This window comes from Diabrotica undecimpunctata, chromosome 9 (assembly GCF_040954645.1).
Source record: "Diabrotica undecimpunctata isolate CICGRU chromosome 9, icDiaUnde3, whole genome shotgun sequence".
Classification (NCBI taxonomy): domain Eukaryota; kingdom Metazoa; phylum Arthropoda; class Insecta; order Coleoptera; family Chrysomelidae; genus Diabrotica; species Diabrotica undecimpunctata.
The window spans coordinates 53,072,723-53,093,805 of NC_092811.1; the positions used below are offsets into that span (position 1 = coordinate 53,072,723).

At 32.1% G+C, this 21,083-nt stretch overlaps 2 protein-coding genes across 2 annotated transcripts; both read right to left on the reverse strand.

The window, feature by feature from the left end:
- Nucleotides 1-314: 314 nt before the first annotated feature.
- LOC140449556 (uncharacterized) lies at nucleotides 315-1,966 on the reverse strand. The gene is made up of 3 exons (XM_072542757.1): nucleotides 1,543-1,966; nucleotides 1,119-1,347; nucleotides 315-1,032 (listed from the first exon to the last, which is right to left on the reverse strand). The coding sequence occupies exons 1-3, from the start codon at nucleotides 1,702-1,704 to the stop codon at nucleotides 695-697; spliced, it is 729 nt and encodes a 242-aa protein (XP_072398858.1). The 5' UTR covers nucleotides 1,705-1,966; the 3' UTR covers nucleotides 315-694.
- Nucleotides 1,967-2,336: 370 nt separating this feature from the next.
- Nucleotides 2,337-14,683, reverse strand: LOC140450743 (uncharacterized). Its single transcript, XM_072544414.1, has 5 exons — nucleotides 12,235-14,683; nucleotides 2,706-2,756; nucleotides 2,601-2,657; nucleotides 2,476-2,538; nucleotides 2,337-2,377 (listed from the first exon to the last, which is right to left on the reverse strand). The coding sequence occupies exons 1-5, from the start codon at nucleotides 14,681-14,683 to the stop codon at nucleotides 2,337-2,339; spliced, it is 2,661 nt and encodes an 886-aa protein (XP_072400515.1).
- Between the last annotated feature and the right edge of the window lie 6,400 nt (nucleotides 14,684-21,083).

The window sequence follows — 21,083 nt, forward strand, 5'->3', positions numbered from 1 at the left end:
CTAGTCCCTAATAATGTTATTAGGGATTTTCGAAGGGAGCTTGTCGACAATTATTTTAATAGAATATAAACATTATTTAGATATAAGGAACTGTAGCTGTAAGTTTGATTTCTCAACCTTTTCAATTTATTGCTAGTCTGTACATGGTAGTGAATCCTAGTTTTAAGTTTAATGTATATATTTATTAATAAAATTTAATCATTTGTTTTATTTTTACCTGTATCTGTTACTCTTAAATAAATACAACAAGGAGAGTTACTACTTAAGATATAATAAATATTCATTCCATAATCATTTTTTTATTTTCACCTCTATCTGTTACACTCTTAAATAAATAAAATAAGGAGAGTTACTACTTAAGATATAATTCATATTTAAATTCAGAAAAAAAACTATAATATCGTCTGATATCATAGTTTATCATCATAAAGAAAAACTCATTAAGTACACATTTCAGGAAATGACAGCTTTGCCACTGTTAAAAGTTTGTAGCATTTTTGCAAGAAAAGGTCAACAACCGCCATAATCAGCCATATAATATAGCAAAACCTATATAATATAGATTATGCTATTGGTTGATTGAGATAGGTGGTCAATTACTGTAATGTATACTTAATGACTTTTTGTTATTAACGTATGACACAGCATTCAAAAAATATACTTATTTAAATTAGCATATGAACATAAAAAAATCTTAAGACTGTTTTAATTTCTTTTCTGCGGCTTGTCTTTCTAGCTTAAACATTTTTTCTTTATGTTCATATTCTAGTTGAAATAGTTTTCGCTTATTCAACATTTCTTCTCTCAGCATTTCTGCCTGTATTTTTAAAACTTCAACTTTAGCATCTTCTACAGCAGAATTCCTTTTTACTGGCCTCCTTTTTTGAACCCACTGCCGGTTTGCCCTTCTCTTCTGAATATTGCTGTCTTCTACACTGCGTTCTTCTACCACATGTTCTTCCACATCACTTATATTATGGTTTTGGTTGTATTGTGGGTGATTGTCATTTGCCATATATGTGTTTGTAGATGCTGTAATTTTTTTACAATACTTTATTATACTATTTTTAACATGATTTAATAATTACTTTTATTATTGATAATAAACTTGTACATACATTGAGACAAAACGTCACAGTCGTTCTCATTGTCGAGACCAGATATTGTTTTAGTATTCACCACTTCTAAAATAATTGTCTCATCCATATCTTTTGTCTCTGGAGCTGGAGGTCCCCCTCCCGTCTGATATAACTGCCGTCGTGATTCTGCAGCCTTCTTTCTTAGGTCCTGCTTAATATTTGACCACTGCTTCCTTAAGGAAGATTCATCTCGGTGAACATTTCTTAGCTAAAAATACATTACAATACAATTATCGAGTTACACTATTATTTCTTATTACAATTAATATATGATGCAAATTAAACATAAAATTTTCTCAAGGCTACCTTCTATTAGAATCGACTTTTATTTTTAGTGATATATATTAAATAAGTTGTTTAGTAAACACACTTATTACATATCAAATCATATATTAAAACTTACCTTTTCGTTAAATTGCATTGTGATATGATTCCACGCTTCATCCTTTTCCCTATTGCTCACAGCATTAGTGGTTTTATTTTCTATTATGTGTTTGTTTACCTGTACTAGGTGAACAAGTAAATTTTTTTCGTCAGGAGTATAATTAATTCTCCTTTTGTCCATTTTTAAAATTAAATTAAATTGAAAGTTTGTAGATACTGAAACGAAAATTGCGCGGGACAAAATAAACCTAAAAACGTCACTTAATAATTTACAATTGACAAGTTACATGGTTGCCACGTGAATTGCATCTTAAATTTCATCTTAGTTAAGACGTACTTAGATAAGAATCGAAAATTATGGTGCAACGTAAATGAGAGTTAAGGCGGCCCTAGCTATAAGCGGAGCTGGGCTAAGCTGGAGCTTAAGATCTGTTGGTGCAACCAGGCATAAACCAGAGGAAGACCAAGACTTCGGTAAAAAACTTAGAGGATGATTTAAAATCTATTGCAGTTAGAACATAGAGACTAGTTGGTAGATACAGGGGTGAATGGAGGATTGTTCTGAAGAAAACTGTGATGCTACTGATAAAGATAATGATGAGGTGTCACAGACTATCTACAGATTGTCCCAAAAGTCCTCAAATCTATCAAAAGATTGAACAATTTTAAAATATTCCAATTTCATTTTGCTCTTTTTGATTTTATTGCCTTTCGCAACTTCTGCTGATTGCCTTTATTTGTTCTACCATTTCTGATTGGCTCCTGCCCCAAACTTCACATGCCTTTTATGTTTGAGGAGGCAAACCTCTTTTTTTAATGGAGTTTTATCTTAGGAGGAGTTTGGCGACTTGTTCCTGTGAGATAAGAATTTTATGTTAACAATGTCAAATATCTTTAGACAAAGTCCAAGAAATTTTAAAGTAGTGCATAAGAATAAAATATTTGTTTGTACCTGCTTCTGTAATTTCTTCCACCTCGATGTTAACCAGGTGGCACAGTTCATCTGGATATAAATCTGTAATCAAAATAAACAGTTAGTTTTTTATCCTTCTACAAATAACTTTTGACAGTACATACTTTGGTTGTTATTATCCAATAGAACTCCAATAGACTGAAGTAGGAAATTGCATGTATCTAAAAAAACATAAAGTAACTCAGCTTTCTAATAAAACAATTTCTTACCGGTTGGGGTACCTGTTGATGAAGATGGCCCTATTGTGGAATCAAATGTATCTAAAAAAAATAATTAAGTAACTCAGCTTTTTGATAAAACAATTTGTTACCGATTGGGATACCCGTTGATGAAGATGGCCCTATTGTGCAATCAAATGTATCTAAAAAAAAATAATTAACTAACTCAGCTTTTTAATAAAACAATTTCTTACCGATTGGGGTACCTGTTGATGAAGATGGCCCTATTGTGCAATCAAATGTATCTAAAAAAAATAATTAAGTAACTCAGTTTTTTAATAAAACAATTTCTTATCGATTGGGCTACCTGTTGATGAAGATGGCCCTATTATGCAATCAAATGTATCTAAAAAAAAAATAATTAAGTAACTCAGCTTTTTAATAAAACAATTTCTTACCGATTGGGGTACCTGTTGATGAAGATGACCCTATTGTGCAATCAAATGTATCTAAAAAAAATAAGTAACTCAGCTTTTTAATAAAACAATTTCTTATCGATTGGGGTACCTGTTGATGAAGATGGCCCTATTGTGCAATCAAATGTATCTAAAAAAAATAATTAACTAACTCAGCTTTTTAATAAAACAATTTCTTACCGATTGGGGTACCTGTTGATGTAGATGGCCCTATTGTGCAATCAAATGTATCTAAAAAAAATAATTAAGTAACTCAGCTTTTTGATAAAACAATTTGTTACCGATTGGGATACCCGTTGATGAAGATGGCCCTATTGTGCAATCAAATGTATCTAAAAAAAATAATTAAGTAACTCAGCTTTTTGATAAAACAATTTCTTACCGATTGGGGTAATTGTTGATGAAGATGGCCCTATTGTGCAATCAAATGTATCTAAAAAAAAATAATTAACTAACTCAGCTTTTTAATAAAACAATTTCTTACCGATTGGGGTACCTGTTGATGTAGATGGCCCTATTGTGCAATCAAATGTATCTAAAAAAAATAATTAAGTAACTCAGCTTTCTAACAAAACAATCTCTTGCCACTTGTTGTAGCAAATGAAAATGATGACCCAGTTTGATTTTCATTTCCTTCTGAAAAATATTTTACACTATAATAAACATAATACATTAACTATAAGTGAAATTTATACTTTCCAAATTAAAAGTATCCCTAATCTGCGGATCGCCAAGATGAATTTTAGAGATGAGTTGTAAAAGTTGCTCCTCAATTTTGGTTAAGGGCTTTTGGGTATTTGGCCTTCCCCCAGTGGCACTAATTTAAGCAGAAACTTTTCTACTTTTTCTTACACAGACTTTTTTTATAAACATTAAAGTTTTCTTACATGTCTCCATTGTTCCCCTGTTTTATTAGGGTCATCATCTATGCTATTAACCTAGCAATTTCCTGCCACAATTGAGAAACTTTTTTTGCTTCGGCTGGCTTTGTTTTACCAGTAAGCACTATTTTATTATCTTTTAAAAAGTCTAACATGAACTCCAATTGTTTTCTTGTAGTTCTCTTCTTAATTATTGAAGTCATATTTATTGTATTCTAAGTAATTATTATAAAAAATGCGCTAAAAAATTTAACACTAAATAACTAGTAAAACTAAAAAATTTAACACTAAACAACTAACTACACTAAAACTCAAAACAAAACAGAAAGATAATACAAAAACAACGTGGTTTCACAATTATTAACATAACATAACCTAGCTACGAGCGAAAACGGCCTGTCATTTTAGACAGCTTAAAAATTATATTTACATAAGATACATTAGATATCATGGTAGGCAACCCGTTATACGTAGATCTTACATCATACCGATTTGAATATTTTTACATAAATGTTTTAAAATTGCAGTTTACAGAGTGTAATTATTTCACATAGACGATACATCATAGCCCCATATTCTCTATTTCCGTTTTCAATAAGTCCTGTATTACAGGAATCGCTCTTATGTTGCGGAGAGTGTGCTGTAGTTTCTAATTCTGTTGAACTCGTAGCAAAAGATAAACAAATTACCTGCTTCTGCAATTTGTTCTGAATTTATTAAATGGGAAACTTCTTCTGAAATCCATTGCTTGGATTTCACTAACAATATTTTGCAAGAAATATTGAAGTCCCCTTACTAGTGGAATTATTAATGACAGTGTGGGATACTGCTCTCCACAAAGAACTTTATTTAATTTTTTAGGTGCTTTTAGTATATTTGCACAGTCTTCAAGAATTAACCATTCAAAAGCATCCAAACCTTCTGGTGCACTTGGGAGATTTGCTATACACACTGCCAGTGAATCTTTAATTTTTAGCAGTCTTTCAATCATAATTAGACAAGAATTCCATCTTGTTACCACATCTTGCTTTACTTTTAAAATAGGAACATTCATTTGAATTTGTGTATTTTTAAATTTTTCTGTTGCCACAACGCTATGTTTAAAGTGACTCAAGTGACTGTTAAATTTAGAGTATGTGCTACGCATGAATGATGATATCTTTTTACAAACTCATTGATTGCTTTTTTAATATTAGCGCCGTTATCAGAAACAACAGTCAAATTTTTTTCTAATAATTGCCATTCCTCAAACATTTCTTTTAAAACGTGTCCTATATTTTCTCCTGTATAAGACCCTACTATTTTTCTGGTTGCAATATTAACAGAACATGTAATCTCATTGTAAATAAAATGAATTGTAACGGATATTATATGCTTTACAACTATCAGAGGTTCATATGTCTGTCGTTATTGACACATATTTTACTGTAAGTAACATTTGCTTCAGTTTCGAAACAGATTCCTGAATATTGTTTTGGAAGAATATTTTCTGCCATAATTTTTCTACTAGGTAATACATACTCACTATTTAGTTCTTTGGTATATTCCTTGAATCCTATATTTTTCACTATGGATAGAGGCTGATACTCATTAGTGATCATTTTTAATAATTTATTATCTATTTCCCGTTTTTTTGCTTCAGTCATTGTACATATTTCGGACACCGAATAATTTTAATTGTTTTGACTTCTTTCTTTCGGGTACTGGATTTTTATTGTCTGCTTTTCTCTTTGAAGAACATGGTTCTTGCGAAGAGGCAAGTGAAATTTCATCTGTACCGACTATTGCTTTAGGTACTTGAGTCTCTTTATCATATCTTACAGACGAAAACGGTGCTGCATTATTTTCACTCCACTGCAGAGTATTCATTCTCTGAAGATGTTTCTTCTTATTAATTAGTTGTATTCCCATGGTACTAAAATTACTTTTAACACGAGGAACATGTAACTGATTTGTTATCGTTACTTTTACTAAAAAAGTCCCATACTGCGGATTTAATTCCACCTGGCTTCATATTTAAGTTTAACAGTATATTTAACTACAAAAAACTGAATAACTCACTATTGAACTATCAATAAACGCATGACCGAAATATCTCTTACAAAGCGGAATAACAAAAACTATCAATAAAAAGAAATATATGATAATCAGAACTCTATATACCTACTCTCTGGGATTCCCCGATGATACTAATAAGCCACTCATCAATGATGACAGAGCTTAATAGTCTAGGAGCCAAACTAGGTCACCGTGGCCTTTTTCAATTCTGATGGGTCCATCCAAGTTTTTTTTTATCTATTTTTGGCCGTGGATTACGAATTTCGAGGGGATTTCGATATGAGTGGTCAAACAATTTGTTATAAACCATTTAATTGTCTATAAGGCTCTAGATAGTAAACTAAAATAGATAAAAAATGTTTCAAACATTTGGTTCCTTGAAAAAACAAAGGAAATTGCGTTTACTAAACTTTAATCCAATAATTAGAACTCGAGATTTGTAAAATTAGTGCAAAATGGTTGCAAAATAAGTATTTTTTAAAGGTTTTCAATGGTAACTCGGCTTCTACGCATGCAAATGAGCTTTACAAATACTCATTTTAAAGCTTTATTTGTATTAAAGTTATACCCGTTTGGCGTTGTAATTTTTTAAAAAATTCAAATTAATTTGTTTATAAACTTTAAAATAAGACTTTTAAAACTAATTTGCAACAAACACAATTTTTTTTTGAAAAACATTTTTTAGAACCTTATAAACAATTAAAATGTTTATAACAATAATTGTTTAAGCACTCGGATCAAAATCCACCCTCGAAATTCGTAATCAATATCCAAAAATACATAAAAACACTTGGGTGGACCCATCAAAATTAAAAAGGCCACGCTGACCTAGATTATAAGTCGTGAAAAACGATCCTAATTTCTAACCCAACTGGAGAACCTTAAACCAAGCCAACTGGAACAAAACGAGTATGCGTCACGTCTAGTCTTAGATATAGTCCTGTACTAATCCAGTACTCGGTACTCGGTCAAGTACTCTATTCCTACATGTATTCGAGTACCGAGAATCAATTCTTAAAAAAATATTCTATCCTCTATCTCTACTTTGATGTAGTGAGTTTCGGTAAAGGCATGGTTTGTTGGAGGTCTACTGTAATGTAATGTCGCTGAGGCGGATCCACAGAAGGTTGTGGAGCCCCGTCAGTCAGTTTTGGCCTGTGTGAAGACTTGATTAAAAAAAAAACAAATCTCCCCGGTTTAACCTCGTTTCGGCGTAGGCTTTTGCCTCTTGTCTGGCCTCGGCCACTGTGAGCGCCAAGTCTCCGCTTTCACCGTGCTTACAATCACGGTCAGACTGAAAAGTCTAGCTTTGACTCTGTCGCTGCAGCTCCTCGGCAGTGTCCTCGCTTGGCTCTCGCACGTCTGTACTGTCCAGCGGCTGGCGCTGAACTGACTGACTACTACACTACTAGACTCTGACCAGGGTTGCCATATGAAATTTCAGAATCTCCCTAGACGGAAGCTTCAAATTCCCCTAGAAATCCTTAACTCAGTTCCCAAGAAACAATTTGACCTTGGATAGAATTCTATCAATGAATAGAATTAAAAAAGAAGAAATTGAAAACAATGTTGAATGTTTTCTTGGCAATATTTATAAAATATCAGGGAAAATAAATAATGACAATAATGATACATAATGGAACAAAAATATATTTAATAAAAACAGAAAACAATACAAAATCACTACTAAATACTAACCTAACCTAAAAATTTAAAAGGTAATTCTGAATTCTGAGTCATTATTTACATAAACAAAGCAACTAATATTCTTAAAAACATAATTCTAAATAATACAATTGAGAACGGAATGTAATATAATATAACATATGTGGGAGAACAGTGATACCAAGCCAACCCCGGTGATTAGTAAAATTCTAAACCCAGAAAAAGACTTCACTGTCCCACAGTTCCTTGCGATTTTTACTTCTTCGCTTGAAGACCCTTCGATTTAGTGGACCACCCAGAGTTTCAGTAATTACGACCAACTGATAATGTTAACGAATCACTAGGTACCCTGAGAAACCCTGTATTATTGAATATAAATCTTTATATTCTAATATAACAACCTGTAAATCCAACAACAAACTATGTCTAGAAATAAAATGCAATAAATTATGAAAGTCGGTTTAATATAAAATAATATAACAAATTCTTGTGTAGATTAGGTAAAATGACATAATGTATTTATTTCAAGCATTAAATACCTACATAAAGAAATAAACATTTATATACCCTAAGGATTGGTACCAACCTATTTATACGATAGGACTGGACAATTCTATCCTATCCTTAAACCCTAAAGGTTTTAGTTAGGTTAATTATAGTTGAATTTTAATGTTAATACTAACTTATTTACTGAATACTATTTTTAAATGCAATATTAGAACTTAGTAAAATCTAATCTGTATAAACGATTTATTGCAAAAATGATTGAATAAAACTACTAAAAAACTGCGGATTGGTGAGAAATTTGTTCAGTCATATTGTATATTTTTTATTTCTTAAAGGCCTTAGCGCGTTACCGAAACCTAGGTTTTTAAAGAAAAAGAAAGCACAATAGTCTACTTATTGATGTTCTTCGGACTCTTATTAGGTGTCGAATTATTCGTTGGCCTAGATTTCAGCTATGCCCTATGCTGCATTTTATATTGGGTAAAATTTACCTTGCTTTTCCAAAGTTGTTGTAAAACCATCTACCATTTCACCTTCAGCACTTTAACTTTTTACACAGAACGTGCATACTAAGTTCGTTACACTAGCACTAATATTAACGATTATTAGAAGTAATTTTTAACTGCCGGAATTGCGGCATAATCCATTTCATCAACATGACAAGATTTCACTTCGCCAGTCTTCTCTCGAATGTCTTTTGTTTTTCATTTCTTGCTATTAAGTAACCTTGGACGAACCCATCCATATTTTTGTATAGGCTGCAAAACTAGTTCTGATATTTGGGCGAGACATGTCCATCTCGCTTTAATTCGTATCATATGCAATAGATAACTATTCTTACACTTTAGAAAAAGACCCCTTGATATGACCACAGAAATAATTCCTTTATTAACATTTGAACAGCGGCGTGCTTTATTTTCTTTTTATTAATATTATATTTTATTTAAAAATTTTATCGTTACAGAACCGTAAACATTTTTCCCCCGGCTTGGGAAATTCCCAAGACCCAATTTCGGAAGAAATTTTTGTTCCCCTCGGAACCTCAGGCCGTAACCTTTTCGAAGTTGATGTACATTTTCCCTTTAAGTCTACTATTTTAGTCATATTTACCAGACTTTCCTTCTCGAAAGCCAGCATCTCCTTTTCTAAAGGTAAAATACATAATTTAGTAATGGGTCTGGTATATATACCAGTAGATGTCCTTACTTCCACATTTCGCACCTTACCGTCCGAACCCGGATGTATTTTTATTACTCTTGCCAATTTCCATTTCATTGGTGGCAAATTATCGTCTTTTAGTAAGACTAGGTCATTTAATTTCAAATTGTCCCGCTCTAAATACCACTTATTACGGGCCTGGAGTTCAGATAAATAGTCTAAACTCCAGCGTTTCAAAAGGTTTGTTGAATTCGAGTTAACTTTTCGTATACAGACAGTCTGTTTTCATTAACATTTAAAATATCCCTTTCAGGTAAATTCACTAGACTTTCTCCTATTAGAAAATGTCCCGGGGTGAGACTACTTAAGTCATTTGCATCGTTGGAGATGGGTGTCAGAGGGCGAGAGTTCATTACGGCCTCTATTTGGGTTAGCACCGTATAGAATTGTTCGAAAGTTAATTTAGTATCACGTAACATCCTATAAATGTGATATTTGGCCCTTTTTACGCCAGCTTCATGTAAGCCACCCTGATGGGGTGCTTGAGGTGTTAAAAATTTAAATTCTATGAAATTATTTAAACAATAATTCTTTATTTCCGCCTTTACCTCCGACTTCTGGAAAAAAGTTTTTAATTCTTTATATTTGTTTCGACATCCCAAAAACACGTACCGTTATCTGACAAAATAGATTTCGGCAACCCCCTTCTACTTACAAAACGTTTTAGTGCCATTATATATGCCTCTGTAGACAAATCGGAAACTAATTCCAAATGAACGGCTTTTGTAACCGTGCATACAAAAACTGCCATGTAACATTTAACTAATGAGGACTTTCGCAATGTAGAAGTTTTAATCTGAAAATAACCCCCATAGGTCTACCATTACATTTGTAAAGGCTCGGTTGGGCGTTACCCTATTGGCAGGTAATTCTGCCATCAACTGCTCGTCATTTCTCTGCTTATACCTAAAGCATACGTGACAAGATCTAACAATCTTTTTTATCATTTTAAACCGTTCATAGGCCAGTACCTAGTACGGAAATTTCCTAACACTGTTTGAGCACCTGCGTGGTGCAAACGAATGTGTTCTCTTTTTAACAATAGATAAACAATTTCATAATTACTGGGTAACAAAATAGGGTGTTTTTGATCGTAATTTAAATGAGTATTACCTAAACGGCCTCCCACTCTTATAAGTTTTAAGTGTGGGTCCACAAAAGGACACAATTTCTGTATAGATTTATTTTTTACAAAATTATTTTTTGTTAACTCCTGAAATTCTAAATTTAAATTTTGTTTTTGAATATTTTTTACAATTAAAATCTCTGCTCGGTCTAATTCCTCGACAGTAATTTTACCCGTCTGGGTTTGCAATTTATTGCGTGAATTTTTTAAATTATTCACAAACCTATTTACAAAGGCTATAGTATACAAGAGTTTAGAAAACGTTGACGTTTTATTAAATAATTCGGAAAATATATCTTTTGTTTCGACATGTCTCACCACTAAGGCTACCTTTTGCTTCTTAAGCTCTGTGTCAGTGTTATAATCAACATTCAATTTAAATTGTGTATAATCAATATTTTTATTTAACAAGAATTCAGGTCCGTTCCACCATAATTTATTATCAATTAATTGAGCAATTTTAATTTTACGCGTAGGAATATCCGCGACGTTCAATTTAGTGGGTATGTGATGCAATATGATATTTTTTGATATGTTTTGGAATTTTTTTACCCTGTTTGCCACAAAAACATTCCAATTTGTTTCTGGAGACTTTACCCAATATATTGCTATCTCTGAATCGCACCATAAGTGTATCTGTTTTACTTCCAAAACGGAAGACAAGGTTTCATATACCTTTTGGGAGAGTTCTGCACTCAGTAACAGAGCAGATAACTCTAATCGTGGTATCGTGGTGACCTTCAACGGAGCAACCCTAGTTTTAGCGGTTAGCAACCGGCTAGTTACAGTATCATCTTGATACACTGCCCGCACATAAATACAACAACAGAAACAAGTGGCGCTTGCGTCACTAAATGAATGTATTTCTATGGATTTTATTACTTTATTTATTTCAAAAAGACACCTAGGAATTTTTAAATTTTCTATAAGAGGCAATTCTTTTAATAATTGCTCCCATTCATGCAATATTTCAGGATCTTTCAAACTTTCATCCCAACCTAATTTAAGGCTCCATAATTTTTGTATTATTAATTTCCCCTGTACTATCACCGGAGCTAATAACCCAAATATATCGTACCATTTAGCTACAGTAGCTAAAATGCCTCTCTTGGTGAGGTTTTTCTCTGAATTTTTCAGAGAAAATGTGTACATAAATTCATCACGTGGAGCGCACCATTTGGTACCTAAAACTTTATTCACTTGTTCTATATTTTCCTCCGTATGTAAGTGATATTCTGTTATCGGAGTTGTACAAATTTCATTTATGAACTCTTGATCATTCGATCCCCATTTATGAAGGTTAAAACCGGCTTTATTTAATATTTCGTTAAGACCGGTATATATATTTTTTAAATCCTCTTTATGTTGACACCCTGTAAGTATATCGTCAACCCAAGTCTGGTTAAGCAGGCTAATCGAGGCTCCTTTATGTTTATCTTTGTTAATCTCCGCGATTTGATTTAAAACCCTAGTGGACAACCAGGGTGAACAGGTCAGACCGAAAGGAAGCCTATTCATTTGATAGTGTTCAAAATTATCTGTGGGGTTTTCTCTCCACAAAAAATTTAATAAATACAGTTGATTAGGGTCGACACGGACTTGTCTAAACATTTTCTCTATATCCGCCATTAAAATATAACTAAATGTACGAAACCTTAATAGTATTTCATACAAATTGGGTTGTACTTGCATTCCTTTGTATAGGACATCATTCAAGGACAAACCAGTATTCGTTTTTGCTGAACAGTCAAAAACGACGCGCACTTTCGTAGAGGAGCTTTCTGTTTTTATTACCGCAAAATGTGGCATATAGTATTTTTGTACATTATGTACATTTTTATACTCCTGCGAATTTTCACGAGTCTCTACCTTTTCAACATGTCCGCTGTCTATATACTCCTGTATAACTTGTTTATATTCCAGGAACGCTTCTGGAGCAGTTCTAAATTTATTTTCCAATGCACGAAACCTCTTTTCTGCCTGGCATCTTGAACTTCCTAAATCTTTTATTTGATCATTTTCTGGTAGAGTAACTTGATAGGCACCATCCTGTAGTATTATTGTATTTTTCTGAAAGTGCTCCTCCAGTACTTCATCCTGCGTCCGGTCCATCATCACTTCAGGGATGCTCTCCAATTCCCAGAACTTCTTTACATATTTTTCTAATGAAGATTCCGTATTCGAATGGAGTGAAAATGTAGAGTGAACATTATTTACACAAGCTACAAAAGAATTCGCATCCGTCAGTGCATATCGAGGAACCGAACCACACAAGATATGTCCGAATTTGGAATTTTGTAATATCGGTAAATTTTTACCAAGTCTTACAATGCCTTCTAGCAATATATCATAAGCATAATCGGCTCCGAGCAAGATATCGACCCTCCCCGGTATATTAAATTCTATATCTGCCAGGCTACAGTTTTCCGGCAATCGCAACTTATCTTTATTTATACGTAACTGTGGCAAATCGCCAGTGATTTTTGGCAAAATATGACATTTAATATTAAATTTATTTTTATTATTCAAAGTTGTCAAACGTAATTTTAACATTTTATTTGACACCGAAGCCTTTTCCGCGATGCCCCTTATCTGCAGCTTAGCATCTATAGGTTTCAAATTCAATTGTTCAGCAAATTGCTCTGTGCAGAAAGAAGTCTGGCTGCCTTGATCGAGCAGGATTCTGGCGACCTTTTTCTGACCCTTTACATTATATACGTACGCTTGGATAGTACCAAGCAATACAACTGTTGATTGATTACTAGAAGCATTATTAGAACTAACAGTTGTATTTGCGGACGTACTTGCCTCATTGTCATTGACATCCGTTTTACTGTTTGTTTTATTTTTATAGCCATTATTGGCACTATTTTTATTTTTATTATTAGTAAAATTATTGTTTGAATCTTTTTTCACGTTTATATTTGAAGAACTCTCCGTTTTAGTTCTGAAATGCATTTGACTATGATGGTCTTTTGCGCAATATTTACATTTTATATCGCTTCTACAACTATCTGTATGTCCTTTTAGACATTTAATACAAAGCTTATGCTCTTTAACATATTGATATTTTTGATCGTTAAGAAGATTATTAAATTTATAGCAATTGGTAATTTTATGGTTATTTAATTTACAATAAGTACATTCCTCGGCTTTGCTATCGTTGGAAATATGGAAACTAGCTCTCCTCTTTATTTCTAAAGACGGTCCTGTCTTTTTGAAATGGTTCAAATTTTCTAAATGTTCACAGTGTACTTTTACACTGTCTAAAAACTCTTCAAAAGTCTGTATTTCTTCGGCATGCGACCCAAATTCGAGTGCCCTTTTTGTACCATAATCCAATCGTTGCTCAACCATATTGATCATAAGAATATCCAATATTTGTTGAGGTGTTAAATTTAAATTTTTTAGTTTGTTCCAACTATTATAAGTGTTGGTATACATTTCCCGTAGGTCATTCGTTAAATTGTTTGAATGCTGTATAGGTTTATTATTTAAAAGGGTTTTAATTATATTTTTTATTAATTGCGCTTTATTTGCATATCGTGAATCTAACACCTCCCATGCTAGCCTTAGGTTTTCACCACTTACGGGTATGTTTTCTAGTAGTTTAAAAGCCTCGCCTTTTACAGACGTTTTTAAATATAGCAGCTTTTGTACTTCCGGTATTGATTCGTTCTCCATGATGAGTGACTTGAATAATTCTTTAAATGGACCATATTCTTCATTTCCATGTGAAAACACAGGTATGTTTATTTTAGGAAGAGTGACATTCACTTTCGCTTCCATCGCCATTGGCTGCAGCGTCGGTTCAGCTTCACTTGGTTGGCTGTTCAACCTCCGCATTGTCCCTTTTATTAATTTTATAGCTTCATAATAAATTTGGTCCACCATTTCATTGTCTTTATCATCTGTGAACCTTTCATCTTCTAGCAACATGAAATATGCTTCATTATATTTTTCATAATACGTCCTCAATTTTCCTAAAATCTCTTCGTAAATATCTAGATCAACCTCTACGATAGAATTTTTTACTTGATTTAGGATTTGACTAATTTTTCCTTTATAAGCTGCACGGGTGGCTTTGTGGTTAGACATTTTATTTTAATATATTAATTTAAATAGGATATTACCAAATGGTTTTTATTTTTTAAATAAAATGTTTTATATTTGTTTCAAATAATTTTTTAAATTTTGAATATTCTTTCTTTCTAACGTTTATTTCTAAAGAATTATTGCAAAAACTTTATCTTTCCTACAAAAGAACTTTATTTTGAATTTATCTTTTTAAAACTTTATTTATTTTTGAAAATTGATTTCAACGTTTTAGGTATATAGAACGTTTTATAAACTCATGTATAATATGTATTATTTAAATACTGAAAAACTTTTAATTTTGGTTTTTTAAGGACTTGACATCCCTTGGTCTGTTGTAAGCAAACAAAGGGTTTGATGCAGATCAAATCTGCTTTAGAAATTATTAAGTACCTTACATAACCTAATGTTTCTTTTAGACAAGAGAATTCTATAGTTTTTATTAACTAATAGAAACATAAATAAATTTGTTGTACTCTTTTTAGTACTAATATTTTTTTTTACTGTTTTTCTATTTGGAAAATTATTTCTGTTGCCATATTAGCTCCTTTACCATTTTTCTAGACTGTCTGCTGTTGGTTTATTCGGTCGTATACTTTTTACTTTCTTTGCTTTTCGTTTTATTAATTTTTATATTAACATTAATGTGCCCAGATTAAAGGAACAACAGATCCGTGGTTCTTTGTGCCCTAAAATTGAGGATCCGCGGTCGAAGAACCATAAAAATGTGGGAGAACAGTGATACCAAGCCAACCCCGGTGATTAGTAAAATTCTAAACCCAGAAAAAGACTTCACTGTCCCACAGTTCCTTGCGATTTTTACTTCTTCGCTTGAAGACCCTTCGATTTAGTGGACCACCCAGAGTTTCAGTAATTACGACCAACTGATAATGTTAACGAATCACTAGGTACCCTGAGAAACCCTGTATTATTGAATATAAATTTTTATATTCTAATATAACAACCTGTAAATCCAACAACAAACTATGTCTAGAAATAAAATGCAATAAATTATGAAAGTCGGTTTAATATAAAATAATATAACAAATTCTTGTGTAGATTAGGTAAAATGACATAATGTATTTATTTCAAGCATTAAATACCTACATAAAGAAATAAACATTTATATACCCTAAGGATTGGTACCAACCTATTTATACGATAGGACTGGACAATTCTATCCTATCCTTAAACCCTAAAGGTTTTAGTTAGGTTAATTATAGTTGAATTTTAATGTTAATACTAACTTATTTACTGAATACTATTTTTAAATGCAATATTAGAACTTAGTAAAATCTAATCTGTATAAACGATTTATTGCAAAAATGATTGAATAAAACTACTAAAAAACTGCGGATTGGTGAGAAATTTGTTCAGTCATATTGTATATTTTTTATTTTCTTAAAGGCCTTAGCGCGTTACCGAAACCTAGGTTTTTTAAAGAAAAAGAAAGCACAATAGTCTACTTATTGATGTTCTTCGGACTCTTATTAGGTGTCGAATTATTCGTTGGCCTAGATTTCAGCTATGCCCTATGCTGCATTTTATATTGGGTAAAATTTACCTTGCTTTTCCAAAGTTGTTGTAAAACCATCTACCATTTCACCTTCAGCACTTTAACTTTTTACACAGAACGTGCATACTAAGTTCGTTACACTAGCACTAATATTAACGATTATTAGAAGTAATTTTTAACTGCCGGAATTGCGGCATAATCCATTTCATCAACATGACAAGATTTCACTTCGCCAGTCTTCTCTCGAATGTCTTTTTGTTTTTCATTTCTTGCTATTAAGTAACCTTGGACGAACCCATCCATATTTTTGTATAGGCTGCAAAACTAGTTCTGATATTTGGGCGAGACATGTCCATCTCGCTTTAATTCGTATCATATGCAATAGATAACTATTCTTACACTTTAGAAAAAGACCCCTTGATATGACCACAGAAATAATTCCTTTATTAACATTTGAACAGCGGCGTGCTTTATTTTCTTTTTATTAATATTATATTTTATTTAAAAATTTTATCGTTACAGAACCGTAACAACATAATTACAACCTACAACATATTTGCATAAATATGGTAATATAAAACAAATAATAATGATCAAATACCTAGTTGACAACAAATTAATAATTATTGTATCTAGTGACTACTCACTGCTGCTTTTTTCATATATGGATTTATTCATTTTTTTAGTTAGTTTATCAATCTTTAAATTAAAACAGGTTTTGGTCTTCAATAACTCTTTGATGTGCATAATTCCCTGTAAGCTTGTAGTTGATAATCGATTTCTAATTTTTGTTTTATTCATGTTTACCTGTGAAAACACTCGCTCAACTGTTGAACTTGAATGTGGTAAATAAAAAAGATTGAAAACAAAATTGCATAAAGTGGAAAACATTGGTGAATCATCACCTAATTTCAAGTTTGCTATTTTTTGCTAGAATGTATTTATATCTAAGTTTCCAAAATCAACTAAATCGCTGTTTCTTAACAAACGCCACTTTTGGTCAAGTTTATAAAGTTGATCGGGAGGAACTAAATTTGGAAAATTTGTTGCCAAGTGAACAATCGTGTTATGTTTTGTTGAAAGGACTTCTGATGGTGATATTATTGTTAGTTTTTGCAACATTTGAATGGATTTGTTTCTAGGGTCAAACCGAGGTTCAATTTGACAACAACCTTCAATAAAAAAATTCAAACAGTATTTATTTTTATTGGGTGCAAATTTTAGCACCCAAATACATGTCTTCAATGGCAACGAAATTGTGCGGATTTTTATATTCGATATCTTCCAAGGGAGTTTTTAATAAATAATCTTGCTTAAGGAAACAGTCTAGTATAGATCGTAACACACCTTCAACGCTTGTATATAACATATGTATTTTAATTGATTCTGATTGCATTCCTAAATTAAAATTGATAAAATATGGTAATATAAAATCTAAAAATTCATAATACAGTTTTACTAAAATATAAAATTAGTGTATTAAATTGTTCTAATATTCTGTGAACTACTAAATATAAAGATAACCATCGTGTTTGGGATGATTACAACAGTTTATGTGGTTTTACTTCAACAAAGTGTTAAAACTGTGTGAATTGAACTTGCCGTTTGTAACTACGCTGAAAATATGTATAAATATCCCTAGCAAGAGTCTCTATTTCTTGAGGCGGATTACAGGTATAATTGGCACAATAGCTAAATGACTGACATGTACATTTCATTAAAAACAAACGGGGATTATGATGTTTTAGTTTTGTAGTCAAAGAATTATGCACACCCATCATAACGCTGGCACCATCAGTCGCCAGACCAATTAAGTTCTTTTTCCAATCGATATTATACTTTCCAAAAAAAGATGTTATTAATATATACACTGTGTGTCAGCCAAATGGAATAAATAAGTTAATAAATAAATGAGGGAGGGTTTGAAAAAACGGTCGAACATGTCGATTAGTATTTATAGTTGCGCATTTTTTTCCATAAAAACTTTTTCGTAGAGATGCATTTTTTTTCTTGTAATATTCGAATAACCGATGAATAGCTAATATCGAGTACTGGGGCTGCTTTTCTAATAGATGTCTGTGGGTGTTCCTCAAACTCAAGCATAACAGCCAATTTGGTATTCTCACTTATTGTATTGGTAGCTTCTTTTTTTTACATTCTCTACGAGCTGGGCTAATATGGTCCATATGGCTCGTGGAATTGCTTCTCTATATTACCGATTGTCCCTTGAGATATGTGCTGGAAATCAGGAAATGCTTCGTTAAATAAACGAGCTACTTCCATTTGCGTCCGTATCTTATCTCCATAACCAATCATCTGTATAATTGTAATTTTGTGCATTTCTGTTAATTGAACCATTTTTCTGGTTTGGGGTTAATGAAATTCAAACGACTATAGCACTGACAACTACTTCTGTCATGGAACAATAAAACATTGGCATTATAAACCAAAGTACCTAAATGGGCAAGAATTATTAAGACAGTAGCAGCGACTTTCGACAAATAGATAATTTTCTTTTCTTAATCAGAATTTTTGCATTTTACTTAATATTTCCGAAACATTCAAAGATATGTATAGGACATTGTATTCAAAAAATATGAGGAATCTAAAAATTAATTAATATACAGGGTGTTCTATTTAAAATAAGCAAGTTGGTATTTGCCACCGTTATCTGATACACCCCATAAAAAGTTTTTTATGGAAAAAAAATGCGCAACTATAAATACTAATCGACGTGTTCTACCGTTTTTTTTTAATACTCCCTTATTTATTTATTAGCTAATTTATTCCATTTGGCTGACACACAGTGTATAAGCCTTGTGCTGTGTCATCCGGTACAGGCATTAAATTAAGACATATATCTTCTACTGTATTGCTATATAAGCGGATTACTAGAGCTAAATTTTTAATCACACCTTTATCGGTAGACTCATCTACTATAAGTGAAAATTTATGTGTCGTTAGCAATTATAATGTATCTTCAAAACTGTAATTAACTAGAACGTTATTTATTATCGCGCTTGTTTTTGTACGTTTGCTGCCAGAATTTTTGGCGATTTCTGAATCAGAAAAACTAACTCCTATGCATTCTGACAGATGATCCATTACATTGAGCGCTATATTATGCTCAGCGGCAAAAGCAGCGAACCTAATTACTGAAAACCTTGCATTGAAGTTAGTGGTGTTGTTAGCTTTAAAGATTTTGCTCTAGTTTGATGTACCTTGACTTGAGAGTGTTTCAGCAATTCAGACTTCCCACACACCAGGTCCTTATTGCAGATTTTGCAGTAGGCGAATGTGGGCCCTTTCTTGCTGTTCGTCAACCATCCCTTGAAAGCTTCTTTCTGTTCCCATTTTGTCTTGTATTTTTGGCTGTAAGTCTTTTTCTTTTTTCTTTCATAGCCCAAATGTTGATCCTCTTCAGAAGAAGATTGGTCTTTGTTTTTTCTGGACGTAGAGGCTTTTTCTTCCATTTCTGTTAAATAATAGATAATGTATCTTTTAAAGGACACATTTTGTGAACCATTGCTTATTTTTTCCATCTTATAGTATAAAAGTTCTAAAAAAGGGCAAGAGCAATAATTATAAGATCAGTAGTGTTATTATAAGAACATTCCTATGTTCAAAAATTAAGATGGAAAGATAGAATATATCAAAAAAATGTTTAATATAATTAATTATACTTACTTCAAAAGGGTCAAAAGCACAAATAATTAAGTAACAACTAATAAATAAATAATAAACTGTAGATCAAACGAAAACCGCGCATTCAGTATGGTAAGGAGCAATAAGTAATTCCCACCGAGATTGTATTTATATCTGGAAAGAGGTGAGTGACCGATTTTCTTAAAAGTACCTACCAAATTTAAATTTTTGTGATTCACCGCTCTCCAAGCTTCGATTTCATAGTGTAGTGTTGTATTTCTTAAATTTTACCGCCCAAAAATGAAGAAAACTGTATGTTTAAATTTACAGTTGCTACATGTTCGTTTACTACACATGAAATCTAAATATAGAAATCACCTGTAAAGGTGTAAAGTTCTCACAGTTTTACTAAAAAAAAAATGTAAAAAACTGTTTTGTTTAATTTGAATTCGTAGTTGCTACATGTTTAATCACTGCGTACTAGGTGGCACCAGCAATAAATATAAAAATTATGTCACATTTTAGTAAATCCCTAGATTTCAAAAATATATCGAGAAAAATCCCTTTTTTTACTGAAGCTCCAAAAATCCCTAAATTCGTCACCTTGGTGAGTGTGAAAAGAGGGCGTGACTCATAACTCACCAATTAGAAAATAGGATAACTTCAGGGACCAATCAGAAGGCCGGAAGGTCAGAATGCGCAGATCTGAATGCGTAGTAGTCAGTTTCGGGCTGGTGACGTGTCAGATTTGGCAACAGTAACATACATTTTGATATCAGCTGAAATCCCAAATTTATATTTTCTTTATGTTCTTCTGTAGACTGTCTAGAGTCGCATGTGCTACATTTGTTAATTAGTAATTTGTTATTTAAACTTTTTGGAGAAAATATTTGCATATGTAGATTTCTTAACCAAGTAACTATCAGGTACATTAAGCTCTTTGCATTCCTCACTATACAGTTTATACATAAGTGAAATGTTGAGGTTTGGGGCCATATATCTCTTATGTGGATACAAAATTTCATAGAATCAATATATTTTCTACATGTATTAAGTACGCTCGGTGATCTATTATAAACATGTACAATCAGTGGTTGATATGAGTTGTAAAATTCATTTAACTGTTTTAGAAGCCAGATAATATTAGTAATAGAGTAGAATAAAATCTGCAAACATTTATACTGAAAAACTAGCAATCTAATTATATTCATAAAATAAAAAAGTTAGAGGTGGAAACATAAT

Coding starts and splice junctions, on each gene's coding strand:
- LOC140449556 (XM_072542757.1), bottom strand. CDS start 1,704: ATGGACAAAAGGAGAATTAATTATACTCCTGACGAAAAAAATTTACTT. Junction 1,348..1,542: donor CAATGCAATTTAACGAAAAG/GTAAGTTTTAAT, acceptor ATGTATTTTTAG/CTAAGAAATGTTCACCGAGA. Junction 1,033..1,118: donor CTGTGACGTTTTGTCTCAAT/GTATGTACAAGT, acceptor AAAAAATTACAG/CATCTACAAACACATATATG.
- LOC140450743 (XM_072544414.1), bottom strand. CDS start 14,683: ATGTCTAACCACAAAGCCACCCGTGCAGCTTATAAAGGAAAAATTAGT. Junction 2,757..12,234: donor TGAAATACTATTAAGGTTTC/GTACATTTAGTT, acceptor TATTTTTTTTAG/ATACATTTGATTCCACAATA. Junction 2,378..2,475: donor GGAAGAAATTACAGAAGCAG/GTACAAACAAAT, acceptor CTTATCTCACAG/GAACAAGTCGCCAAACTCCT.